This window comes from Phodopus roborovskii, unplaced genomic scaffold (genome assembly GCF_943737965.1).
Source record: "Phodopus roborovskii unplaced genomic scaffold, PHOROB, whole genome shotgun sequence".
NCBI classification, from domain to species: Eukaryota; Metazoa; Chordata; class Mammalia; order Rodentia; family Cricetidae; genus Phodopus; species Phodopus roborovskii.
In genome coordinates this window covers 18,962,663-18,986,117 of record NW_026126410.1, presented here as the reverse complement: position 1 = coordinate 18,986,117, position 23,455 = coordinate 18,962,663, and the positions used below count along the sequence as shown (strand labels likewise).

Genomic DNA, 23,455 nt, shown 5'->3' with positions numbered 1-23,455 from the left:
AGCATGATTAATACAAGGTTAAAAAGATAAACTTTGATTTTATCAAAAGCCAGAATGTCCCTAGAAAGGACACTGTTGGAATGAAAGGATTGGCCACAAACTCCTAGAAAGTATTGGGGTTGTTTGTTGTGTGTCTCTTTTGTAGCACTGGAGATTGAACCTGAAACATCACATGATTGAGTTATATCCCCAGCCTGGGAAAATATTTTTAATCATATATTTAATAAAATACTTGTATACAAGCTAACTAGAGAGCTCTCAATATTTAATTGTTTTTTCAAAAAGAAAAGGAATTTATAGTATGATGACTATTCTTGATTGTCAACTTGACAATATATGGAATGGACTATAATCCAGAAATAGAGGGAAGGATTAGATATCTGACCCACTTAAGATTTCATGAAATATGAAGAGAAAAATATAAGGCTAAGCAGTAATAGAGAAGCAATAGCGTGTAGGATTTGCCTATGAGTTATGGAAGGCTAGGATAAATTTCATCAATGAAGAAATAAACCAATCTCCAGAAAAAAAGACAAGTGAATGAAGAGCAAGGAAAGAAAACTCATGAATAGAAGGCTCCTTAAGACAGAAGAGGACTCCCAACATAATCATATTACTTGTATTCCACCATCTTCCTCCTCCCACTTAAGACTTAAGATCTCTCCTTCTTCTCTCATGGTCCTCTTTCTTGTATCGTTTATGTCATTACCTATTTATTTTGTTGTTTTTAGCTTTGTGTTTTTGTTTTGTGGGTTTTTTGTTTGTTTGTTTTTGAGATAATATCTCATAACCCAAGCCAGACTCAAATTCCCTACTTAGCTAAGGATGGTCTTGAACTCCAGAGTTCTCTTGCCTCTGCCTCTAAATACTAAGACTATGGGCATGGGAGCCAAGTGTGGTTGTATGTGCCTTTAGTTAACACTCAGGAGGCAGATCCCTATGAGTTCAAGGTCTCCTTTGCTCAATCTTCCTTTGGTGTGACTATCAGTTGACTTCCTGTTGTCTGCAAGATGTGACACTCTCAGCTCTAGCACCATATCTGTATGCTGCCATGCTCCCTATCATAATGATAATGGACTAAACCTCTGAAACTGTAAGCCAGCCTCAAATGAATGTTTTGTTTATAGGAGTTGCTGTGGTCATGATGTCTCTTCACAGCAGTAAGAATCCCTAACTATGACACTAAAAGAAACCAAAACAATACCAAAAGGACTTGCCTGGTTTTTTTATTGATAGTATATGGTAGTATGACACTACCATACCTGGATTTGGTGTATTGTTTTTATTGAAGCAATGGGCAGATTTCTTGTTAATCGGTTGTGGAAAGATTCATATTACTGAATTGTAGTTAATGCTTTCAGACCTGATCCTCCAATTATATCATCTTAATGAGATCTTCAATAACTTCTCTTCTTAAATAAAAATTATCTCCAACCGGCAATTTCCACCCATCAATGACATATGTTAGCTTTTTAGCTGAGTTTATGCTATCAATAATATACACTATTTACTAGTCTTTCTTTTATTTGGGTATGGTCAACTAACTATTTTCTGATCACTGGGATAGTTAAAATGCATTATTTGAATCATCCAGGAAATGTCCTTAAAATGAGAGATGAATGCTCACTTCCATCTTTCCTCCCTTACCACAAAGTAAGTTTGGAATTGGAGTTATGTGTCATGTCCCAGCAATGGTTTACACGTGATGACACGTGTAAAATAGAGTTTATTAATGAAGCTTGTTAGAGACTGAGTGTGCAAGTTTTGTTTTTGTTTCTGTTTTTCTTTTTATTGAGGGCTGAGTCTATGTGAACCTAGCACATACCAAAATTCCAAATTTCCTGAGGGTAGCAAATGTCCATAAATCATATTGTTCATACAATGGATTTGAGCATAGTAAGTGATGCTTATCTGTTCTGAAAAAGGTTCTGAAATTCTCTCTAAATCCAAGTTCCCACCTCAGGCCCAAGCCAGCTTTCCCGACAGTACTTACTGGTCTCAGGGCTGTGTTTGTAACTCTTTTGTATGCAGAGCCTTAAATGATACTTTATTGTCAAACTTAAAGCAGACATGGTGCTAAGAAAAAGTGATTAGATGCTATGTTAGTTAATTTTCTCATCGCTGTGTTGAAAATATCCCAACAAAGGCAGCTGAGGAAGGAAGAATTTCTGGAAGTTGCAGTCTATCACTATAGTAAGGTCACAGTGGCAGAAACTTGATTTAGCTGGTCACATTTTACCTGCAGTTAAGGAATGAAACAATGTTTGCTTCTGTGCTCAGGTCCTCTTCTCCAGAACCCAGGGATTCCAGAACCCAGCTCATGAAACTGTCCACATCTCTAATATCTTCTCCCCACAATGGCCCCAATCTACAAGCTCCTTCTCAGGCCCTCTACAGGCTTCCCTCCTAGAAACTCCATTCCACACTGACTCTGGAGCTCATCAAGCAGACAATTAGGATTAAACCATCACAGTTGCTAGGTGACTAACATCTGCCAATCTTTATAGGGGTGATTATATACCCACTAAGTTGCAACCATTTGCCAGATGTCATCCATTTCTCCTGTAGGTAATAAAAGGTACATCATGTTAGGGAGGAGACATACTTCTCTTGTACCTTCTTGTTTGCCTACAAGGCTAGGAGATAAAATTTAGTCATTGAGAGAAATCTGTAGCTGCCCTTCTCATCTTAATGAACTGTGATTAAAACCAACGCTTTGCAAGGTACAGTATAATGTGTTGGTAATCCACACATGCCATGAGTGTAATCACTATCAACCCAAACCCAGGCCAGGAGGCAACATAGACATAAAAAAAATGGGATTCAACCATGATCTTGTGACATTAATGATATTATGAAGAGTAATGCCTCTTTGAAAATACCTTCCAGCGTGGGTTTTGGTACAGGCAAAGGGTGCTGTTTAATTCTCATTTCTTTCTTTCTTTCTTCCTTCCTTCTTTCCTTCCTTCCTTTCTTTCTTTTTTCCCCAAGACAGGGTTTCTCTGTGTCGCTTTGGAACCTGTCCTGGAACTCACTCTTTAGATCAGGCTGGACTCGAACTCATGGAGATCCATCTGCTTCTGCATCCCAAGTACTGGGATTCTAGACTCTTTTTATCTATTTACTTTTTAAAAAATTTTGTGTGTGTGCACCGGCACACATGGCCACAAATGTGCACACAAGTACGCCATCATACATGTAGATAGAGGGGAGGACAATTTGGTCTGTCCTTCTACCATTTGGGCTCAAGGGATTGCACTCATGTTGTCCATCTAGAAGACAAGTGTCTTCGTCTTCTGGAGCAGCCTTTTTTGTTTGTTTTGATTGTGTTTGTGCCTTTGCTTCTTGCCTTTCTGAGGGAAAGGGCCCAGCGGAGATACAGATAAGCAAAGGATAGTACACTCCACTCTAGAGGGAGATGGGAGAAGGTTCACACAGGTGTGTGTGGGGGTGAGGGGTGGGGGAGCTAGCAGCCCACTGTATATTGTGATATAGATTGTAAATATATTTTATGAGTATGTGTGAGCTTGGTAGAATATTCATGGGGTGAAATGACCCTTTTCTCTTCCCACACCATAGTGCACCAAAGCTCCTTTAGTGCATCTCTTCCCAGGATCCTCTTGAACAGCTCATGGGGCTGGGCGGGGAGGGGGTCTCAACCATGGTGCAAATGATATTATAATACAGCCAATGTTTTTTGAGAATGAGACTGCACATATGGCATTTGGGAAGTTCCTTGGCACCTTAGTGCCTGGTATAATGGGAAGAACTCAAAAGCTGCTTCAAGGAGTTAAAACATGAAAATGCATCCTGATGACCAGGAAACTCAGAGGCCAGGACACAGTCTCAGTTTCTGCAGTTATTTTGTACCTAGTTCCTTGCCTCCTGACCTTGTCTAATACTAGTGGAATAAGCCCTAAAATATCTTTAAAAAATGGAGGCTATTAAAGAACTTTGCATCTTAGAGTAAGTAAAGAAATGCCAGGTTATTTGATGACTATAAAGCTCACAGCCATTAATTTGCTATATTCTTGTGTTAATGCCCTGCTCCTCCCCCCTCCCTTTTTTATGTCTTTTGTAAGTAATTTTTTTTTCCTTTGTTATTTTTACTCCTGATGAGGCTTGATCTGTTTGAAAATTGCCATTTATTTCCTTGGAAAATGGAAGTCAGTTTTTAAAATATTATTCAAGCAACATGGTTACATTTAAAAAGGCCCATAAAAATTAACTTATTCCATCTAGAAAACAGATTTAGAAGTATCAAAACAATGAGCATAAGATATCCAGGCTTGCACTTTATTCTAGAAGGTGATTATGATTAGTGTTATGTGGTCAGACAGACCATGATAGATGCTTACAGTCTTGTCTGATTTGCCATGTTAGACACCCATGAGATGAACACTCAGAAGACAAGGGGCCATTCTAGCTTCCAAGTTGTGTTCTTTGGTGGGAATGTCACCTAAAAGAGACTTTCTGTTATGAAACAATAACAACAACAACAAAATAAAAACATTAATTCAGGATAGGACAGTATCTTAGTTATGTTTCTATTGCTGTGAAGAGACCAAGGCAACTTACAAAAAGGAAGCATTTAATTGAGGCTTTCAGAGGATTGTAGAGCTCATGACAGAGAGCATGGCAGCAGGCAGGCATGCGGAGCCCTGGAGTAGTAGCTGAGAGCTTAGTATGAATCAGAGAGAGACAGAGATGGAGAGAACGATATCTGGGAATAGTGTGGACTTTGTGAAACCTCCAAGCTCCCCCTCAGTGACACACTGATGAGAGATGTCATTCTGTAAATATGTTTCTCTTATTGGTTAATGAATAAAGCACTGTTGGCCAATAGGAAAGCAAGATAGGTGGGACTAGGAGACAAGGAGGATTCAAGGAAGTAGTAGGGAGGAGTCAAGATGTAGAGACTAGAGAGAACAGAGGTCCGGGTCCTCTCTCCAGTAAGATGAGACCACATGGAAATACTTAGATTAATAGAAATGGGTTAATATTTAAGACAGAGCTAGCTAATAAGAAATGCTAGTAACTGGCCAGCAGCATAATATCAAATACAGCTTCTCTGTTCATTATTTGGGGCCGGTGCAGCAGAGGGACAAGACAGGCAGGCAGGAAACTACTCATAACAACATACCTCCTCCAATAACATCAGGCCTCCTAGTCCTCCACAAACAGTTCCACCAGCTAGGGACCAAGAATTCAGGCACACGAATTTATAGAAGCTATTTTCATTAAAACTACCACAGGAACCATAGCTTTTATTTAAATGCATAGCTCATCTCACAAAAAGGGGGGTGGTCCCCTGTATTGAAAAGCTGGGAAGTAGGATGGGTAGTTGCAGCTCATGTGACTTTTTTCCAAGACTATTGGAGAATACTTATGCCCTAGACACTTCCGTAGGTTTTTGCTGTTGTTTGTTTGTTTGTCCCTCCACTCTACCACTACCCCCCTGATTGTGCTATGTTTTGAGATAGGATCTTGCCGGCTGTTTTCTCATGTCTGTGCTTGAGTAATGACTCCTTTGCCTCAGCCTCACAAGTGGTTGACACTACAGGCAGCTTCCACCACACTTTGCTAAAGGCTTATGCATTATGTCATTTACTTGCTTTTTGCTTTTGTGTACTTTTAAAATTATTTTATGTTGTTTTAGGATTTTGTTTTTTTAAAGATAGCGTTTCACTGGATATCTGAGGTTGGTCTCAAACTCTTAATTCTTCTGTCTGTCTTCTGAGTGAAGAAATTATATAGCACTGAATCCTGCTGAGGCTTATGTTTTAAAAGTAAATTGTGTCTATGCAAGGGTGAAGAGTTCAAATGAGAGTGCCCCCCTCCCCCACTCCTCCAGGGACTCAGCTCGGATTCTGTTTCATAGGTGATGTTGCAGCTGAATTGATTAGGTATGCTTACAGGACCTAGTCAAGTCACGTGATATGGAGAGGAATGGCTATAAGGTCTGGTCCATAAAATGCACAAGCACATTTATTCTCAGTGAATCACTATCTGTGCAGAAATTTGCAAGCTTCTTCATGATAATTGTCCCTGGCCTATCCCTGATGTCCCTGTGTCCCTGGTAAAAATCTATCCCTCAGCTGCTATAGGATTTAGCTGCTAAATTTGTTGTACCTGCAGATATTCCAGAGATGTGTGTTGGGCCCCAAAAAACAATTAAACCAAGTGATGCACAGGAACTGAGAGTGGAGAGTGGGCCTCCACCAGCCACCAACTAAGATGGAGTAAACAAATGGCCAGCCTGATCTCAGGGAGGTGTAATCAGTGCTGTTCTTTCTCCAGGACAAGGCTGACAGTAAGCATTACTTGAACTCACATTTTTGTTCACCTTCTTCCTTATGCCCCCATTTCCTGATCCTGGAAAAAATTTTTCCTAAGAGCACTCTCTCAAGAAATTCATGACAGAAATTCTGCATTAAACTCAGTTTCTGATTGAATGTTCCCCTCCAGATTTTGATGTGGAACTAGAATCTGAAACATGATGGTATTTGGAAATGGGGCCTTTGGGAGGTGACTAGGTCATGAAGGTAGAACCTTGATAAATGGCATTAGAGTCTTTATGAGAAGAAGTCAGAGAGAGAGAGAGAGAGAGAGAGAGAGAGAGAGAGAGAGAGAGAGAGACCCTTCTGCTAAAAATAGGACACAGAAGTTGGCAGTGTACAACCTGGGAGGGAGGAGGTTCTCCAGAACCCAACCACACTGGTACCCTAATATTGGACTTCCTGTGTTCAGAACCATGAGAAATATGTGTGATATATATGATAACCACAGTCTATAGTGCTTTATCGTAGCAGCTTTGTTTTAGTTAGGGTTTCTATTGCTGCAATGAAACACCATGACCAAAGAGCAAGGTAGGAGAAAAGAGTTTATTTGTCTTAACTCTTCCATATTACTGTTGAAGGAAGTCAGGACAAAAACTCACACGGCAGGATCCTAGAGGCACAAGATGATACAGAAACTATAGAGGCTTACTGGATTTCTCCCCATGGTTTGATCAGCCTGCTTTCTTACAGACCCTAGGACCACCAACCCAAAAATGGAAACACCTACAATGGGCTCAGCCCTCCCCCTTAATCACTAATTGAGAAAACACCCTTCAGCTGTATATCATGAAGGCATTTCCTCAACTGAGGCTCTTTCCTCTCTGATGACTCTAGCTTCTGTTAAGTTGGCACAAAACCAGCCAGTACAAGCTTGAACTAAGATACCGACTGATTGGTTACCATTGATCATTAACTCTGCAGGATCTGGAATCCCTATGTATGTGAGGGAGTGTCTATATTGAGTAGGATGACTGACCCTAAATTTGGCATCTAAATTTGGCATCATTCCATAGGCTAGGGTTTCAATATATATATTTTAGAGGAACTGAGCACAAGCATCTATATCTTTCTGCTTCTTGATCACAGTCATTGAACAAGGACTCTATCAGGATTGAGACTAAGGGCCATTTATACTATATTCCCAAACTAAGGGCCACTCATATTATATTCTAGTGAAGAATTTGACTTAGTTCTTTGCATTTCCTCAGTACTTGAGTAAAGTCAAATTTAAAAGTAATAGGCTATTTAGTTTGGCAGGGAAAATTTTTAGAATAAGATTGACCTCTTCTTCTTGATCACAGACTAAATCTGAACAACCAACCAACTGCCTCATGCCCCTGCTGCCTTGTTTCCTACCATGATGGATTATACCTTCAAACTGTGAGTTTGAATAATAGCGCTTGTGAGTTGTAATAGCGCTTGAGACCTTAGCACAACTGGCTCCATGATGGAAGTACCATTCAGGCTATAAACTTTAGCACATAGATGGTACCACCTATCAAAATGAAAACAAAGACCCAATCCATCTACATCCGTAGTTCTGGGAAAGTCTCTTAATGTCAGAAACTTTCCTTTTGGTTTCCATAGTTCCACTCTAGACTTACTTGTGCTTCAAAGCTCACCCTGAGAAAGTCTCCAGGCTACACTGGTATCTCCAATACCCAGTGTAGTCTCTAGCTGGCTAACGAAGACGGTCTGTTGGCTTAAACTCATGCCATAACAGTCCTCTACGGTGACTACCCCACAAACAATTTCAAATACATCTTTCCTTCCTTCATTTACTTTAGTTAAGATATTTTTTCATAGCAACAAGAAAAATAACTAATACACCCCAAGACTCCATCCTAATGTCTACTTCTCCAATTAGAAGATTTTTTCCCCCTGGCATTTCTCTTCTAAATGAATATACAAGTTTTATGTGTCTATTATTACTGTGTGGTCTGGTTCCTAGCATTGCATATTTATTTATATCTTGAAGGTTAGGTAACACCCATAGCTTAGTATATCTCTTTGAGATCTTTACATATTAAAAATAAGAAAACCCTGGTCCCTTGAGGTATGTGGGAGGCAACAGGATTTCAGTGCTTCATTTAACATAGCATCTCCCACTTAGGGCGAGGCTCAGCAAGCACATTGTACTAGCTGACATATCTGAATTCTGTCCTAACTTTAGAAAGGATTTCTTTAAGAAGGGCTGTTAGAGATATAATAGGGTAATGCTTTCACATCTGATTACTGGTGTATTAAGATCATCAAGTTAAAAAGAAAGATGCAGCTTACATGTCTAAATAAAACTCACTAACTTATTAGAAAATTTTGGAAAAACTATCACACTATCTCAAAGACCCATTTTAAGGAACTAAGGTGACTAAGTTAATACTGGTGTCATAGAAGGTGTTTCTTTGGTCTACTTCTTTTTATTTATTCATTCATTCATTCATTCATTCATTCATTCATTCATTCATTCATGTATTTTTGAGACAAGGTTTCTCTGTGTAATAGCCTATAGCATGAATAATAAAAACCTGGAGACAGATATTGTGGTTAAAGATGAAGATCAGAAAAGCAAAGCAGCCAAGCCACTAGAGAATTCTCACTTGTACCAGTGCTCAGACTGAAGGGGCGATTGTTGTTCTTTTGCTGCAGCTAATGCCTATAAAACGCAAACACGAGACTCAGCGTCCACGTGGAGTTTATTGAGGGAAGGGAAAGAAAGCGTACGGGTAGCTGGTGGCCAACCGAAAGCAGGAGAGAGAGAGAGAGAGAGAGAGAGAGAGAGGGCGAGAGAGGAAGAGAGGGGGGCGAGAGAGAGAGAGAGAGAGAGAGAGAGAGAGAGAGAGAGAGAGAGAGAGGCCCGCTTGATGCTTGCTTTAAAAGGGGGGCTTGCGCATGTGAAACTGAGTCCCTTGGCAGCCAGGTAAGGCTGATGTAGCAGTGACATGGCCATGAGCGTCCTGCCCATCGTTGGGGGCGGGGTCAGCAGACTGCTAGTTCCCAATAGGGATCCTGTTCTCAGACTGCATCTTCAGACTGCACTGTTCTTCACCAAACCTCAGACTGCATGGCTCCTGTCTCCTCCCACCTTACATTCCTCTCTAGTGCTGGGATGAAAGGCGTGGCATTCCAAGTGCTGAGATCACCTTTGTGTGAGCTCTGTTTCTCCTTTAGACAGATTCATTTTGTGTACCTCAGGATGGCTTTTAACTGCCTTCATCTCCCAAGTGCTGGGGCTAAAGGTGTGTACCACCACAGCCTGGGCTCTATGGCTAACTAGTGTGGCTAGCTTTGCACTCTGATCTTCAGGCAAGGTTTATTTGTTAGATCATAAGTAAAATATCACCACAATAGTCCTGGCTATCCTGGAACTCAAGTTTGTAGGCCATTCTGAACTCAATTTCTCAGTAATCCACCTGCCTCTGTCTCCCAAGTGCTGGAATTAAAGGCTTGAGACACACCGCCTGGTCCTTCTTTGCTGTTCTTTGGCAAGAACTTGGCTATTAGCTACTGAGTACTGTGCTCAGTTAGACATGTCTCAAACCACAGTTACATTTTAGAATTTTTAGAATAGTGTGACTCTAGTGTATCCCCAGCTGTACTGGAACTCACTATATAGACCAGGCTAGCCTCAAACTCACAAGAGACTACCTCTGAGTGATTGGGTTAAAGATGTGTGAATTCTATTTGGTTTCAAGCTGTGGTATTTGCAATGTCCTAGACATTGAAGAATGTGAAAACATCAATTTTACCTCTAAAAATAGATTTTCTTACTTTAATTGTATGTGTAGGTGTGTGCATGTGAGTTCCGATACCCAAAGAGGCAAGGAGAGGGTGTTAGGTCCCCTGGAGCAGGAATGAACTGCAGTTGTAACCCATGAGATGTGGGCGCTGGGAACTGACCTTGGGCCCTTTACAGGAGCAGGAAGTGCGTGTAACCCCGGAGCCATCATTCCAGATGCCATATTTTTACTTTTTGATGCTCACTCTTCTCTAAGATGTTCTTTAATTGCTTCTTGTGTAACTAAGAAACATGGAGACTGACTTTCTATCTAGATTCCGGGAAAACTTAGTGACATGGGACTCATAAGCCATTACAATTGAGTCGTGTATCCCTAGGGCTTAGCTGGAAAAACAAATGGTTAACTCAAACAGATGTCTGAGGAAACAAGAAAAGGCTTGTTTACAAGTGGAAAGATAGTGTATGGAAACTCCAAATAGAGGGATTTCTTTCAACTGACATTTACTGGGTGTGTCTGCAATCCTGAAGGAGCCAGATGAGGGGAAGCAAAGAAATCAGATAACAAGTACCAAGTGGAAAAGTCTGTCTGAGTGAGCTGGAACTTCCGGGGAGCAAGGACACAACCAGCTATGGGGACTTCTACGGAAAGATTCGAAGAAACCTCATTCTCTGTATCTCTGATAGGCTGCTGTTGTTCCCCCACAGGTCACATGATATAGAAGCTAGAAGTCAAATGATCATCTGGAGGGAGCCCAGAAAGGTTAGGCTCAAAGGGCCTAACAAGCAGGTTGGAAAGGGACATCTGAATGGAAAAATACCTATCACAATCAGCAACTTACTCCTGATCCCAGAACTTAAATTCTACAGTTTGCCACAGTCGTCACTGCTCTCTATCATGCCAGACCAAAAGCTGAATATCAAGTTGGCATGTTGTCATCTTAAGTACCAGTGCTTCTCATAGAATGCAACCATCAATGGAGCTACAAAAAGTGAGCAAAGAATGTTAGAGGGCTGAATTATCAAGAAAACAAAGGGAGAATATGTAGGAGAAATATGATTTTGAGCTTAATGTGTAAACAAAACACATTCTGATATTCCCTAAGAATAATTTTGGGGCTGTCTGAGAGTTGGCTCTGTGGTTGGGAGTATTTGCTGCTCTTGCAGAGGACCCGAGTTCTGTTCCCACACCTATATTGAGTGGTTCATAATCTAACTCTGCTGGTAATTCCAGCTCCATGGGGGATCAGGAACCTCTGGCCTGCTCAGGAACCTCCACTCATGTATACATATGTTCCTACTCCATGTACACATAATTTAAAAAGCAATGATTTTGTCTCATTTCATTTTTAACCACTAAGTATGTACTTTCATATTTTATAAATAAAAGACCTTGAGTCCTTGCAAAGTTCAGAATCTTGTTAAAGGTTATACAACCTAGCTGATTCTCTCAATTAAGTGAGAGGGTTATGCTGATAGTCATCTGTTTGTCACTTCCGGGTTTGCCACAGCTGCAGTCATCTGTCCCAAGGCTGTGCCTCTCTTGGGATGAGGAGGCTCACACAATGATGAATATGAGGGACCCTGTTAAAGGTTTACCACTTATCTAAAAGGAAACAACAGATGAAGCATTTATTCAGAGGCCTCTCTGTTTGCTCCAAGCTTTGCCAGGCCTGTATCACATTCAACCATCTTCTTTGCTCAATCTTTCTCCCTCTTCCTTTCATAGACACCAATCCCTAAGAGACAAGTTCTAATCTATTTTCTGTCCCACCATCTGTTTCCAGAAAACCCAGCCTTGAACACTATTGTGACCAACTTGATCATCATGTTTACTTCAGTGAATACGAAGTCAGCAGTAACCTATGTTTCAGGGAAGGTAATGGGTATAGCTTAGCTACCCATTCAATGAAGCTCTTAAGGCACTTGAAACAGTAATTAGGAGAAACTGGCAGCCTACAGCCTCAACACATTTTTATAGACACACCGCCTACTCACTCTTCCATTATCAAATATATTAGTAATAGCTTCAAATACCACTTCATAAAATGATATAAAAGAAAATCAGGCAAGAGTCCTTGGCTTCATGGAGCTCTGTGTCACACTGAACAAAGAAGATAAAGAGTAGAAACAAATTGCTAAGTTTCAAGCTTAGGTAATAGGATAATGGAGATGCCAATGAGGAAGATTATAGAAGAAACATAATTAGCTTACAGGTCAGAGGAAGAATTCCATTTGGAGTCTTAGGAAGTTAATATATGTTAGTTACTTTCCATATTGCTGTGACAAAACTGAAGGAAGGAAGGAAGGCTTTATTTAGTCTCACAGTTTGAGGGATTACTGTGGTGGTTTGAATGAAAATGGCCCCATAGGTTCATAGGGAGTGATGCACTTAGGAGGTGTGGAGTAGGTGTGGCCTTGTTAGAAGAAGTGTGTCAATGTGCGTGGGCTTTGGGATTTCAAAATGCTCAAGCCAGGCCCAGTGTCTCTCTCTTCCTGCTGTCTGTGGATTCAGATGCAGAACTCTCAGCAACTTCTCCAGCACCATGTCTGCCTACATGATGCCTTGCTTCCCACCATGATGATAATGCACTAAATCTCTGAACCTATAAGCCAGCCTCAATGAAAAGCTTTCCTTTATAAAAGTTACCATTGCCATGGTGTCTCTTCACAGCAATAGAACATTAACTAATACAGAAGTTGGTACCATAAATGGGGTATTGCTTTGATAGGCCTGACCATGGTTCTTGGCAGAATGTGGAATTTGGGACTTTGGATTAAGAAGGCAGTTGAATGCTTTAAGTGGGGTTTAATGGGCCACACTAATAGCAGCAGGGAACACAGTGGTATTGAGAGAAACATAGATTACAATGGCGAGACTCAAGAGGTTTCAGAGGAAAAGACTATTAGTAAGAGGCCTAGATATCATCCTTGTGATACTTTGTTGAAGAGTGTGGCAGTTTTCTGCCCTTATCCAAAAATTCTGCCTGAAGCTAAACTGAAGAGTTTTAGGATTAACAGCATTGGCAGAGGAGATTTCAAAACAGCTTTAGTATTGTGTGGTTATTAGCAGCCAGTTTTATGCAGATCAATAATGAAAAGAAGCAAGCTGAGTAAGGAAAAATACAAAATGTACAGTGGAGGAGAAAGGGAAACAAGGAAGTATAATGGAGCTAAATCCTGCGTTCAAGAAGATAAACAGATTAAAGAAAAGCCTGGTGCTACATGGAATAAGCATACTGGTAACCTCAAGGCAAGACCCCACCCAGCTAAGTTTCCAGCTGGTGAAAAGGAATTAAAGTAAAGCTTAGAGCTCAGTGTGGTGTCGCACACCTTTAATCCCAGTTCTCAGGCAGCAAAGACAGGTGGATCTCCGAGTCTGAAGCTAGCCTGGTCTACAAAGCAAGTTCTAGGACAGCCAAGCTTAGTCAGTGAAGGAAACCATCAACACAGAGAGTTGGTGGAAATGCATTTGAACAAGGGGAACATGTTCCAGCCCCAGCAAGCAGCAAAACTTGGACATTTTGGTCACATGTTTCTGACTTTAGAGTCAAAGACAGAAGAAAGGGGTGGTAGAATTTTCCTCTACATATAAGGGAAGCTGCTGAGGCCAGGTGTGTGTCAGGGGTGTCCCTTCATGGAGGTCCAGAGAAGCCATTACATGAAGCTGTGAAAGTTAAGCCTGGATTGGAGACCCTAAAATGCTGGAGATGCCGTAGTTATGGGATACCTGCCAAGGAAATCTGCTAACAGGGGTGGCACCAGCCCGAGAAAAAGGTGTGCTGTAGTCAGCAAAGCTGAAAGGAGTTGAGGATCTGAAGAGTACCTTGACATCAGACATAGAGCTGCAGAGTAGAGTTTGGAGCTGTCCAGATGTTTTTCAGTCTTGTTTGGCTAGTATTTCTTCATTGCACTCCATTTCCATCTTTTTGGAATGGTAATGTGTATTCTGTGCCATGATATGTTGGATGTATGTTATCTGCTTTCTGATTTTGATTTTACAAGAGTTTATAGTTAAGAAATTGCATGAGTCTCATAACAGACTTTGAAGACTGGACTTTTCAATATTGTTGAGACTCTTATAGACCATAGGGACTTTGAAATTGGACTGAATGCATTTTTTGCATTATGATATGGCCACAAGCCTATGGGCCCAGGGTGTTGAATGTGGTGGCTTGAATAAAAATGCCCTCTTCCCCCCCAGGCTCATAGGGAATGGCACTAATAGGAGATGTGGCCTTGTTGGAGGAAGTGTGTCAATGAGGGTGGGCTTTTTCTCTGCTGTCTGCCCACCCAGATGTAGAACTCTCAGTTACCTTTCCAGCACAATGTCTGCCTGTATGTTCTCATACTTCCCACCATGACTAAATCTCTGCACTTGTAGGCCAGCCCCAACTAAATGTTTTCCTTTATAAGAATTGCTGTGGTCATGGTGTCTCTTCACAGCAACAGAACACACTAAGACAGCATCCATCGTGTGGCAAAGGCATGGCAGCAGGAGGGTGAAGTGTCTAGTCTCTGTGTCTGTAGTCAGGAAGCAGGAGACGAATGATTTGCTGGCTTCCTCCGTTTTATTCAGTCAGGTCTCAGGGAGAGTATTGTACACATTCAGGATGTGTTTTCCTCCTCGATTAAACTTTTCTTGAAACTCCCTTATAGAAATATCCAGAGGTGTGTCTCATATCCTAGGCAGTTCTAAACTCCGTCAAATGAAGATGAACTACTATAAGGGTCTTTGGGGACATCACATAGAAACAGCTTTAAAGTGATGGTAGCAGAAGCCATGTTGGAGCCATCTGGAGAAGGAGTGGATCTTGAGAACATGAGAAAGGATGAACAGGGTGTGGAATGCTCAAATGTAGCATCAAACTCATATTTAGTGTTATTTAAAGATGCTTTCCAAAATTACTCCTCCAAATTCTGATTCAGTTTATCCCAGGGTTCAGATACAGGTTTTGTTGTTACTGTTTTTATTTTTTGCTTTGTTTTTTTGGGGGGGGGTGGGATGGAGTTGTTTTTTCAAGACAAGGTTTCTCTGTGTAGCCCTGGCTGCCCTGGAACTCACTCTGTAGATCAGGCTGGCCTCGAACTCACAGAGATCTGCCTTCATCTGACTCCTGAGTGCTGGGATTAAAGGTGTGTGCCACCACTGCCCAGACAGATACAGGACTTAATACTCTTTCAAGCTGTACTGTGCTTAGTCTGGCTTCCCTGGAAAGCTGACACCAAGATAGGCTGAAAATGCAGGAGTTTCCTTTTGGTGGACAGGAAAGAGCAGGTGTCTGCAAGAGAGCCATCCAGGAGAGGGGGAAGAGCCTGGTGACAGACAGCAAGCAATGCATACCTGCCCCAGTGAAGGCAGGAGGTAAGATGTTTAGAACTCTGAGGAGAGGTTGGAAAGGCTTCTAGGGAGGCCTCAACTGGGTTTGCTCTGTGAAGAGTCTGTATGCTGTCTTTTGCTCCTGTTATCTTCAATCGCTGGTTAGGACACCCTGTAGGGATCCTGGTCTCCACACAAAACTGATGATGCTATCTGAAGCACAGTAGTGGAGCCTCAAGGTCGTCAAATTCCAGACAACTGGAGGAATTTGAGGCATGTTGTAACAGCTGGTGCATACACTTCTCCATTTTAAGATAATGGAATGAGAAAGGGAATGTTGAAATGGGTTGCAAGTAAAGTATTTAGGTTCAAGTTTTTTAAAAAAAAAAATCTCAGGATTTCTTACTGCTAGGAAATATTTTAGTATATTTTAAATATGCAGAGAAAGCTACTCACAGCAGAACTGAAAGATAGGAAGGAATGCGGAAAGAAGGGAGGGAGAGAAGAGAGATATGGCAGAGAAAGAGGGAGAGAGAAAAAAGGAGGGGGAGGAGATGAGAAAGAGAAGAGGTAGAATGGAAATAAAGAGCATGAATAGATTATGTAGGAAGAAACTCAGAGAGAAGTTAGGGGGAAATGGGACCCTTGGTTATGGCTCTGCTTCAGGTTGTGATATCTTACCCTCTGAGCATTTTGAACACGGGTTAAATTTAGGTTGCAGGGAGTTGGAGACAATCCTACTTAGTTATCTGTTTCTAAGACAAATCAGAAGCAATGTATCGAGAGGCAGTGGGGAGGGTGGTGCAGCTAGGACTCTTCTGTAGACAATCACGTTAGGGAGAGGAAGCCAGTGGCCTTGATGTGCATATGAAGTGGAAGGCAGGGCCACTTGCTGCTAAGGGACTTTATTGGCAGTTCTTCCCACATGACAAAATTCCACAAACAATCTACAACAAAATCACATTTAGCATATTAAAATTAACACTTCAAATATATATTAAATAATTATTACATAAATCTCTCATAGGTATCTGTCCATTTCTTTGAATATAAATCAAAGCTGAAATAGTCTCTTGATCCAAGTTGGGATTTTTAAAAAGTATAACATTTGCATTGAATTTATGTTGTTCTTAATCATGGAAAATTACTGGAATGTAGTCCACATATAATCTATAGTTGATTTCAAAGTTAACATACAACCACTTTTGAGCCATGCAGTTTGTATCTAGTGACAAAAGAAGTTCAAGGATAGTAATGCCACCAAAGTGCTTCTAATCAAAGGTTATCTGAGATGGTAATGTCCAACCCTGGAGACTCAGAGTCCTGTATTCTCTAAACTGAGCCATAGACACTGCTGACATTTTTAATATTTCAAAACAGTTAAAAGAAGCCCCAATTCTAACCCTTTGAAGGCTTTGAGCTACCTTATAGGTCTTTCTGTCTGCGTGCACATGTTCCTATGTGTGTGAGGGCATATACACGTGGAGTCCAGAGGACAACCTTGGCTATTGTTCCTCAGTTGCTGTCCATCTCCTCAGAAAAGTGTCTTCCTTTGGTGTGGAACTCAACAATTAGGATAGAGAGACTTATTCTGAGCCCCAGGGATCCTCCTACCTCTGCCTCCCTGGCACTGGGATTGCAAGTACTGGTCACCACACATGCTTGTCATCTGGGGTTTGTTGATTGAATTCAATCTTTATGCTTGCCATGTAAGCATTTTACCAACTGGGTCATTTCTCTATCCCATCCAATTTTTGACTTTTAAAAAATTCAGTGGGAGTCACTCTTCAGAAACTCCAATGGATCTTTGCAATTTGCATAATAATGAATTAATCATTATTTAATCAATGATTTAAAATAGAAAAGAAAACCTTCTGAAGTGTGCATCTGAGATGGGGGAACCATAAAAGCTTTAAATAGTGGGTAGTGGTAAATGCTGATATAAACTTAATTGAATCCTGTCCTATAAGGGGGGGGGTAATGAATATTGGCAAGGTTGCATCATGGTCAATAATAGGACCAGCAGAAGCATTTACTAATTTCAAAAAAATTTTCCAATCTGTTATCTTTTTGGCTGTCAAGGTGTTGTATTTTGGCTCATGGTGCTTAGTGTTCTTAGCATTCAAAAGCCAGCGCTTTGCAGTTTGTAGGAGGTGGAGAGGAGTATGTCTCAATGGGGGAGCATCCCAGGCCAACCACTGGGATTTATTGCCTTGTGTTCCTTCAACTGAACAACTTTCTAGTAAAGTGATTATAAACATCACTAGGTTCTGCAGAGGCAATTGACAGCAAAACACAAAAACCTTCCAAAAAGACTTCACAGTAAGGAGTTATTGTAAGATGGGAGTAAGTTTCAGGGTTCTTTTTTCCAGGGTTCACAATTGCCATGCGTCCCCCTCCATTTCTCTAGTTAACAATGACATCTAAACAGAGTACAGTGTTCAACCATGTGTGTATGGATCCACAAAATAAGACCTTTTTTAGACTCTTGAACAGGTTAATCATAGATGTGCATACAGAATATAAAGCATGCTTATTGAATCATTAACATATGATTTCACAGTGCACAGAGAGAGAAAATTCAATACAAATGTTAAACTGCTGTGCTGTCTTTCAGAAACTAGAGGAGCTAGCTCTGCTTTGTCTGGGTAGGCAACTTGAACAGGTAATGCAAGGCACAGCACGAGCAGTAAGTTGTCTTCTTGTGGAATTAAAAATAAAAATTCATTCTTTATATTCTTCTTCCTTCTTCCTCTAGGACGTCTTTGATTTTATTTATTTCTTTAAAAGGAGATATGGTAGGGAAGATTCCCTAATGGTAGTCTAAAAACAAAGTGCCTTCATAAGCATAACTGAAATAAAATGGGATCCTTAAACCAGTTGTGGCGGCTCATGTCTGTTTCACAGCAATTGGGAGGCTGAGGCAGGAAGATGGCCCAAACTGCAAAGTAAGAACCCCCTGCTCAAAAGAAAAGAGAATGAAAGAAAAAAAGGGGATACATTCTTGTATCTCACTGCCAATCTTTTGATGTACTAAACAGAGTTCATTTTCCCAGTTTAAAATTAGAAAATTTTATAAAGAGATTGAAATTTCATTTTGTACATTCATATTTTTCTATGATACCCAAGATCATCCCAATTAAAATTCATGTTGTCCACTAACAGAAACAGCAGAATGGACAGCTTGAGTGCTAGTCATTAGCCTGAGTGCTAGTCATTGTCGTAGATGCAACCTGAAAGAAAAGAAAATACAACTTTAATTAACGCATTAAGTTTTACATGTTCATGTGTATGCAGGTTCATATATACATGTGTTGGAGGACAACCTCTAGTAACATCCTCAGGAACCACATACTTTCTCTGAGATGGAGTCTCTCATTAGTTCCAATCTTACCCAAGGATCTTCCTGTCTCTGCCTCACCAGGAATAGGATTATAAGAACTTGGCACTGTGCCTGTCATTTTCATGTGTGTGCTAGCCAGAAGACTCAGGTCCTCATGATTGCAATATAAGCTTCACCTTCTAAACCATTCTCCTAACTCTCTATTAAGGTTTTGGAAACACGTCTTCATGAAGCCCAGGCTGCTCTTGAACTCAATATATCATTGAACAGGATTTTCAACACCTGAGCCTCCTGCTTCCATATTCCAATCACTGGCTCTGGACCATCACATCTGGCCTCAACATTTTAAATACAGATTATATACAACACATCCTAAGTGTTTCAAGTTAGAGATCTGGGTAATTCAATATCTTCAGAATTAAGGTTATTTTTTAAGTAAAACTTATTTTATATTAAGAAGACAAACAAAACTAGTTAAATGAAATTTGATATATTTAACCTTCTATAGTGGCTAGTTTTGCGTCAACTTGACGTAAGCTAGAGTCATCAAAGAGGAGGGAGCATCCGTTAATATACCTCCTCTATGTGATTGTAGAACATTTTCTTAATTAGTGATTGCTGGGGGAGGCCCAGCCCATTGTGGGTGGTGTCATCCCTGGGATGGTGGTCCTGCATTCTATAAGAAAGCAGGCTGAGCAAGCCATGGGGAACAAGTCAGTAACCAGCACTCCTCCATGTTCCTATCCTGTTTGAGTTCCTGTTCTGACTTCCTTTAATCATGGACAATGATGTGGAAGTGTAAGCCTAATAAACCCTTTCCTTCCCAACTTGCTTTTGCTCATGGTGTTTCATCACAGTAATAAAAACTAAGACATCTTCATGATAGCCCAATTTCAACAGCATTCCTGGAATCTTCATCAAATGAGACAAAAATTAGTTATCCTGACATCACATCTGTTGCAATTTTAAAAGAGGTGCACAAGAGAAAGATGCCATGTGACAGAGCTTGGGTGGAAGGGATTTTTATTGGGGAAAGTGGATGTGGGAAGGAGGAGGGGAAAGGGGAGCCTGGTCTCTGGACAGGAGTGGCAGAAGACAACAGAGAGGTGGCATGGGAGGAAGCAAGGGCGAGAAAGAGGCAGAGAGACAGGCAGAGAAGGAGAGGGAGAGAGTGGCAGAGGGGGAAGAGAGAGAGAGAGAGAGAGAGAGAGAGAGAGAGAGAGAGGTGCAGGGCCTTTTAAAAACGGAACATAGTGAATATGCACAGGTGGTGCTCTTAGTGGCTGCAGCTGAGGGTGTATCCTGTCAGAACCCCAAGGACAGGCCAGTACAGATGCCTGAATTCTAACAACATCACTTTTTGGAAATGAGATTAGTTAAGCATCGACAAGTATCTTAAGCTAAAGACTAAAGGGTCAGGGCTGGGAGATGACTCTATCGGCAAAGCATTTGTTTGCGAGCTAGGGAAATAGGTTTGATGCCAGAACTGGTATAAAAAACACCTTTAACCCAGCAGTCAAGAAGCAGAGGTAGGCGGATCTCTGTGAGTTAAAGGCCATCCTGGGCTAAGTAGCAAGTTACAGGCCAGCAGAAACTACGCAGTGAGACCTTGTCTCCAACGAAACAAACACACACCCACACACACACTCTCACATACTCACATTCTCACATACACACACCCACAAACACATACACTCACACATCCATAAACACACACAGAGGCCAAAGAGCAACATGCTGACAACTGTACACATTTTGTTGAGATTAGTGTTTTAAATCACCATATAAAAAATACCTCATGATTTTACTAGTACTATTAGTTATGAAATATGTACCCATTTGTTGATCAAAGATTTGTTTGTCTCACATTTTAACATTTGCCAGCTTGACATTTGTTCATTTAGGATTTGTTTCATATTTTATAGGCTGCAAAAAATAACCTATTGTTAACTTCTTGGGCATTATGGTTGCTGTGGCATGCATATTGTTAATTTTAAAACAAGTTCTTATTTATTAACTAAGAATGCATTTCTCTGATTTAGAAAAAAAAACAACGACCCTTAACTCATGTTACAATACAACATTTACCAAATAGTTCTCCCTTCCCTTCATTCCTTCCTATGTCTTCCATCTCTTCCCTGTCCTGTTTTCTTTTTTTGTTTGTTTGTTTTTTGTTTTTTGTTTTTTTGACACAGGGTCTCATATGACCTAAGCTTGCCCCCGACTTGCATTGTATACATAACTCTGGCCTTTAACTTCTGATCTTCCTGCCTACCACCCAAGTGCTGGAATTGCAGGCCTGAACCACCATGGCTATCTTACGTTCCTCATTCTGGAGAATAAGCACACTCTTCTTTTCACTGAATTTCCTTGCCTTCTGTGAAGATGACCCTTCCCTCTCCCTATGACACCAGATCAATACTTTCCCCTCACATTTTAAAGAAACTCAAATTCTGATAGTATCTGGTGGCTGTAAAGAAGCCTGCAAGCTGTTTTCTCTGTTACTGTGGTGGGAGCTGCATGAGACTTACCATCAGCAATGTCATCATAGATTTCTCCATCACTAGAAACACAAAAAAATACATTTTTATTTTATAGAAAGTATCTTCCCAACATTAATATATAGAAGCTAGCAACAATATGATTGCTACATATCAGAAACATTTAGAGGTGAGAAGTGAGGCTGTGCATGTGTATGTGTGAGTGGACAAAGATTTTACATTCATCTCTGCATCTTCTTTCCCTGGCTCTACCAACTCCTAGTTCATTCTATAAGCAGAATAATAAACACATGCCTCAAGGGCACAGATCATATCCTACTTTGAGCATTGCCATGGGCAGAGACTGTCTGAACTCCCTAAGGATTAGGTACAGAGCTAAACAAACTAAATTGCCAAGGCAAAACCCTCCTTCAGGTGTCTCAATCCTAAAGTGCAATGAATTTTAACAGTTATTAGTACTAGACTCATACCTTTAGTTGTTTAAAATGTTTAAAATTTTAAATGAATGAAATATATTTGGCATGGGTAATAGCTATACTGTTTTCTTGTGTTTCTAGTTTATATGCAGTCATAGAATTTTTTATATTACTTATTGTGAGGATAACGTCTACTGCAGTGATTTTGGCTACTTTTTCACATTTTCAGGTTTTGCTTAGCCCTGAAGCTTTACTCAGTATTCTGTTAACAAACACTGAGTCGCTCTGATGCTCTGGGAGACACAAATATGAGTTCGAGGTAAGCTTTGATAGTGAAAGTACATAGTCTAATGAGTAATTTATAAATGATATAATAATATATTATGAGTATAAACAATCTGCAGATGCAGGAAACAGTTCCAAGCTTCAGAGCTGTGAGGTAGCTGGGTCACTTAGGGTAGACAAGCTCTTGGTTCCTTCCCTAACTCTGGCAGCAGGTTCCTTGTTGCTGCCAACTGTGGCAGATGCTGCCTATATCTTCTGTTTGGATCCTTTCTCGGAGATGGAGGGAACCTTTGGCTAAAGGAAATCTGATGTGAATGCAAAGAGGACAGATTTTCCTGCTGTTTATCCCTTCAATGTCTATTGATGTATGCATTTTAATAGATAGTGAGCCAATAGACACTTGGGGCTCTTTTTCCATTTTCTTTTAACCATCCTTCAGTCTCCTGCAACACATTCTTTCCATAAAATTTGCATCTTTCTTGGGACAAAGACTATCAGAAGTGCCATGCCCACCACTGTAATAATATGCTGAAGAAAACAAAGGTGTTAGAGTCTTTTTCCTGTCTGCCCTCTATTGGTGTGCCCTAATCACACGTGTGTCCTGTTGCTTGCGGTAAATGATTTGTGAATCCTTGATTCTTTCATTATGTTAGTTTTACGACTATTTCTATTGCTTAATCTGATAGTGGGGTTGATTTTCTGATCTGGGTTTCTTGGTGTAGAATCTTAAAGTGTTTTAGAGGAGTCCAAGGGCTTTAAAGTACCAGGCTGTGACAGACTGTGAAAAGATCTTATTCATAAGAGTACAAGAGTCACTGATTATTATCTTTTGAGTGGCATAGTTTCAATAAGGCAACATAATAGAGCACTGTGCTTGGTGTGAGTATAGCAAAATCTTCAGTTGGGGGCTAAACCATGAGCAATTATTAACTGGTGATATTAGAACCTACAGCACACAGCATTTGGCTCTAACTAGTACAGTTCTAATACCATAATAATTAATGAGCAAAATGCAAACAATTAGTGTAAAGGGCAGTGGCTTTGCCCTGTGTGTCTTCAGTGTTTGTTGGGCAGACAGCTCAATAATGAGTATATGAGACTATTCACCATGAGTGAGCCAGGCTGCCTTGCGAATTCAGATGAGCTTTGTTATTTATATAAATATAGTACATTGTTTTCAATTTATTATCATAGTCCAATCCATCGCATTCTAGAAATGATGTTAATACTTTTTCCTTAAGGAAACCATAGGATTCTTTTTAACAAATAATCAATAAAAGAAAATGGCCTTACTTGTCCACCAGGTAACTCCGAAGGACATAACCATCTATAAAGGAAAAAAGGAAATGCATTTTAATTCCAGATACAGCTTTGAAAATATGTAATGTTTAGTTTCACAAGTTGACATACAAGTGAATAGGTATTATAAGATAATATACTGGGAGACTGGAGAGATGGCTTAATGGTTAAGAGCCCCATTCTTACCCACAGCATCCAGTTTGATGCCCAGAATCAT

At 40.5% G+C, this 23,455-nt stretch overlaps 1 protein-coding gene across 3 annotated transcripts in view; it reads right to left on the bottom strand.

Annotated features, from left to right (window-relative positions):
* Window positions 1-16,283: 16,283 nt before the first annotated feature.
* Window positions 16,284-23,455, bottom strand: part of Fyb1 (FYN binding protein 1) — a 129,062-nt gene continuing 121,890 nt past the window's right edge. For all 3 annotated transcript variants that reach the window (XM_051182503.1, XM_051182504.1, XM_051182505.1), the window contains 3 exons: window positions 23,233-23,266; window positions 21,269-21,300; window positions 16,284-18,627 (listed from right to left, as the gene is read on the bottom strand). In XM_051182503.1, coding sequence (XP_051038460.1) covers window positions 18,605-18,627; window positions 21,269-21,300; window positions 23,233-23,266 — 89 coding nt within the window. In that variant the 3' untranslated portion in view covers window positions 16,284-18,604. The remainder of the gene's footprint in view (window positions 18,628-21,268; window positions 21,301-23,232; window positions 23,267-23,455) is intronic.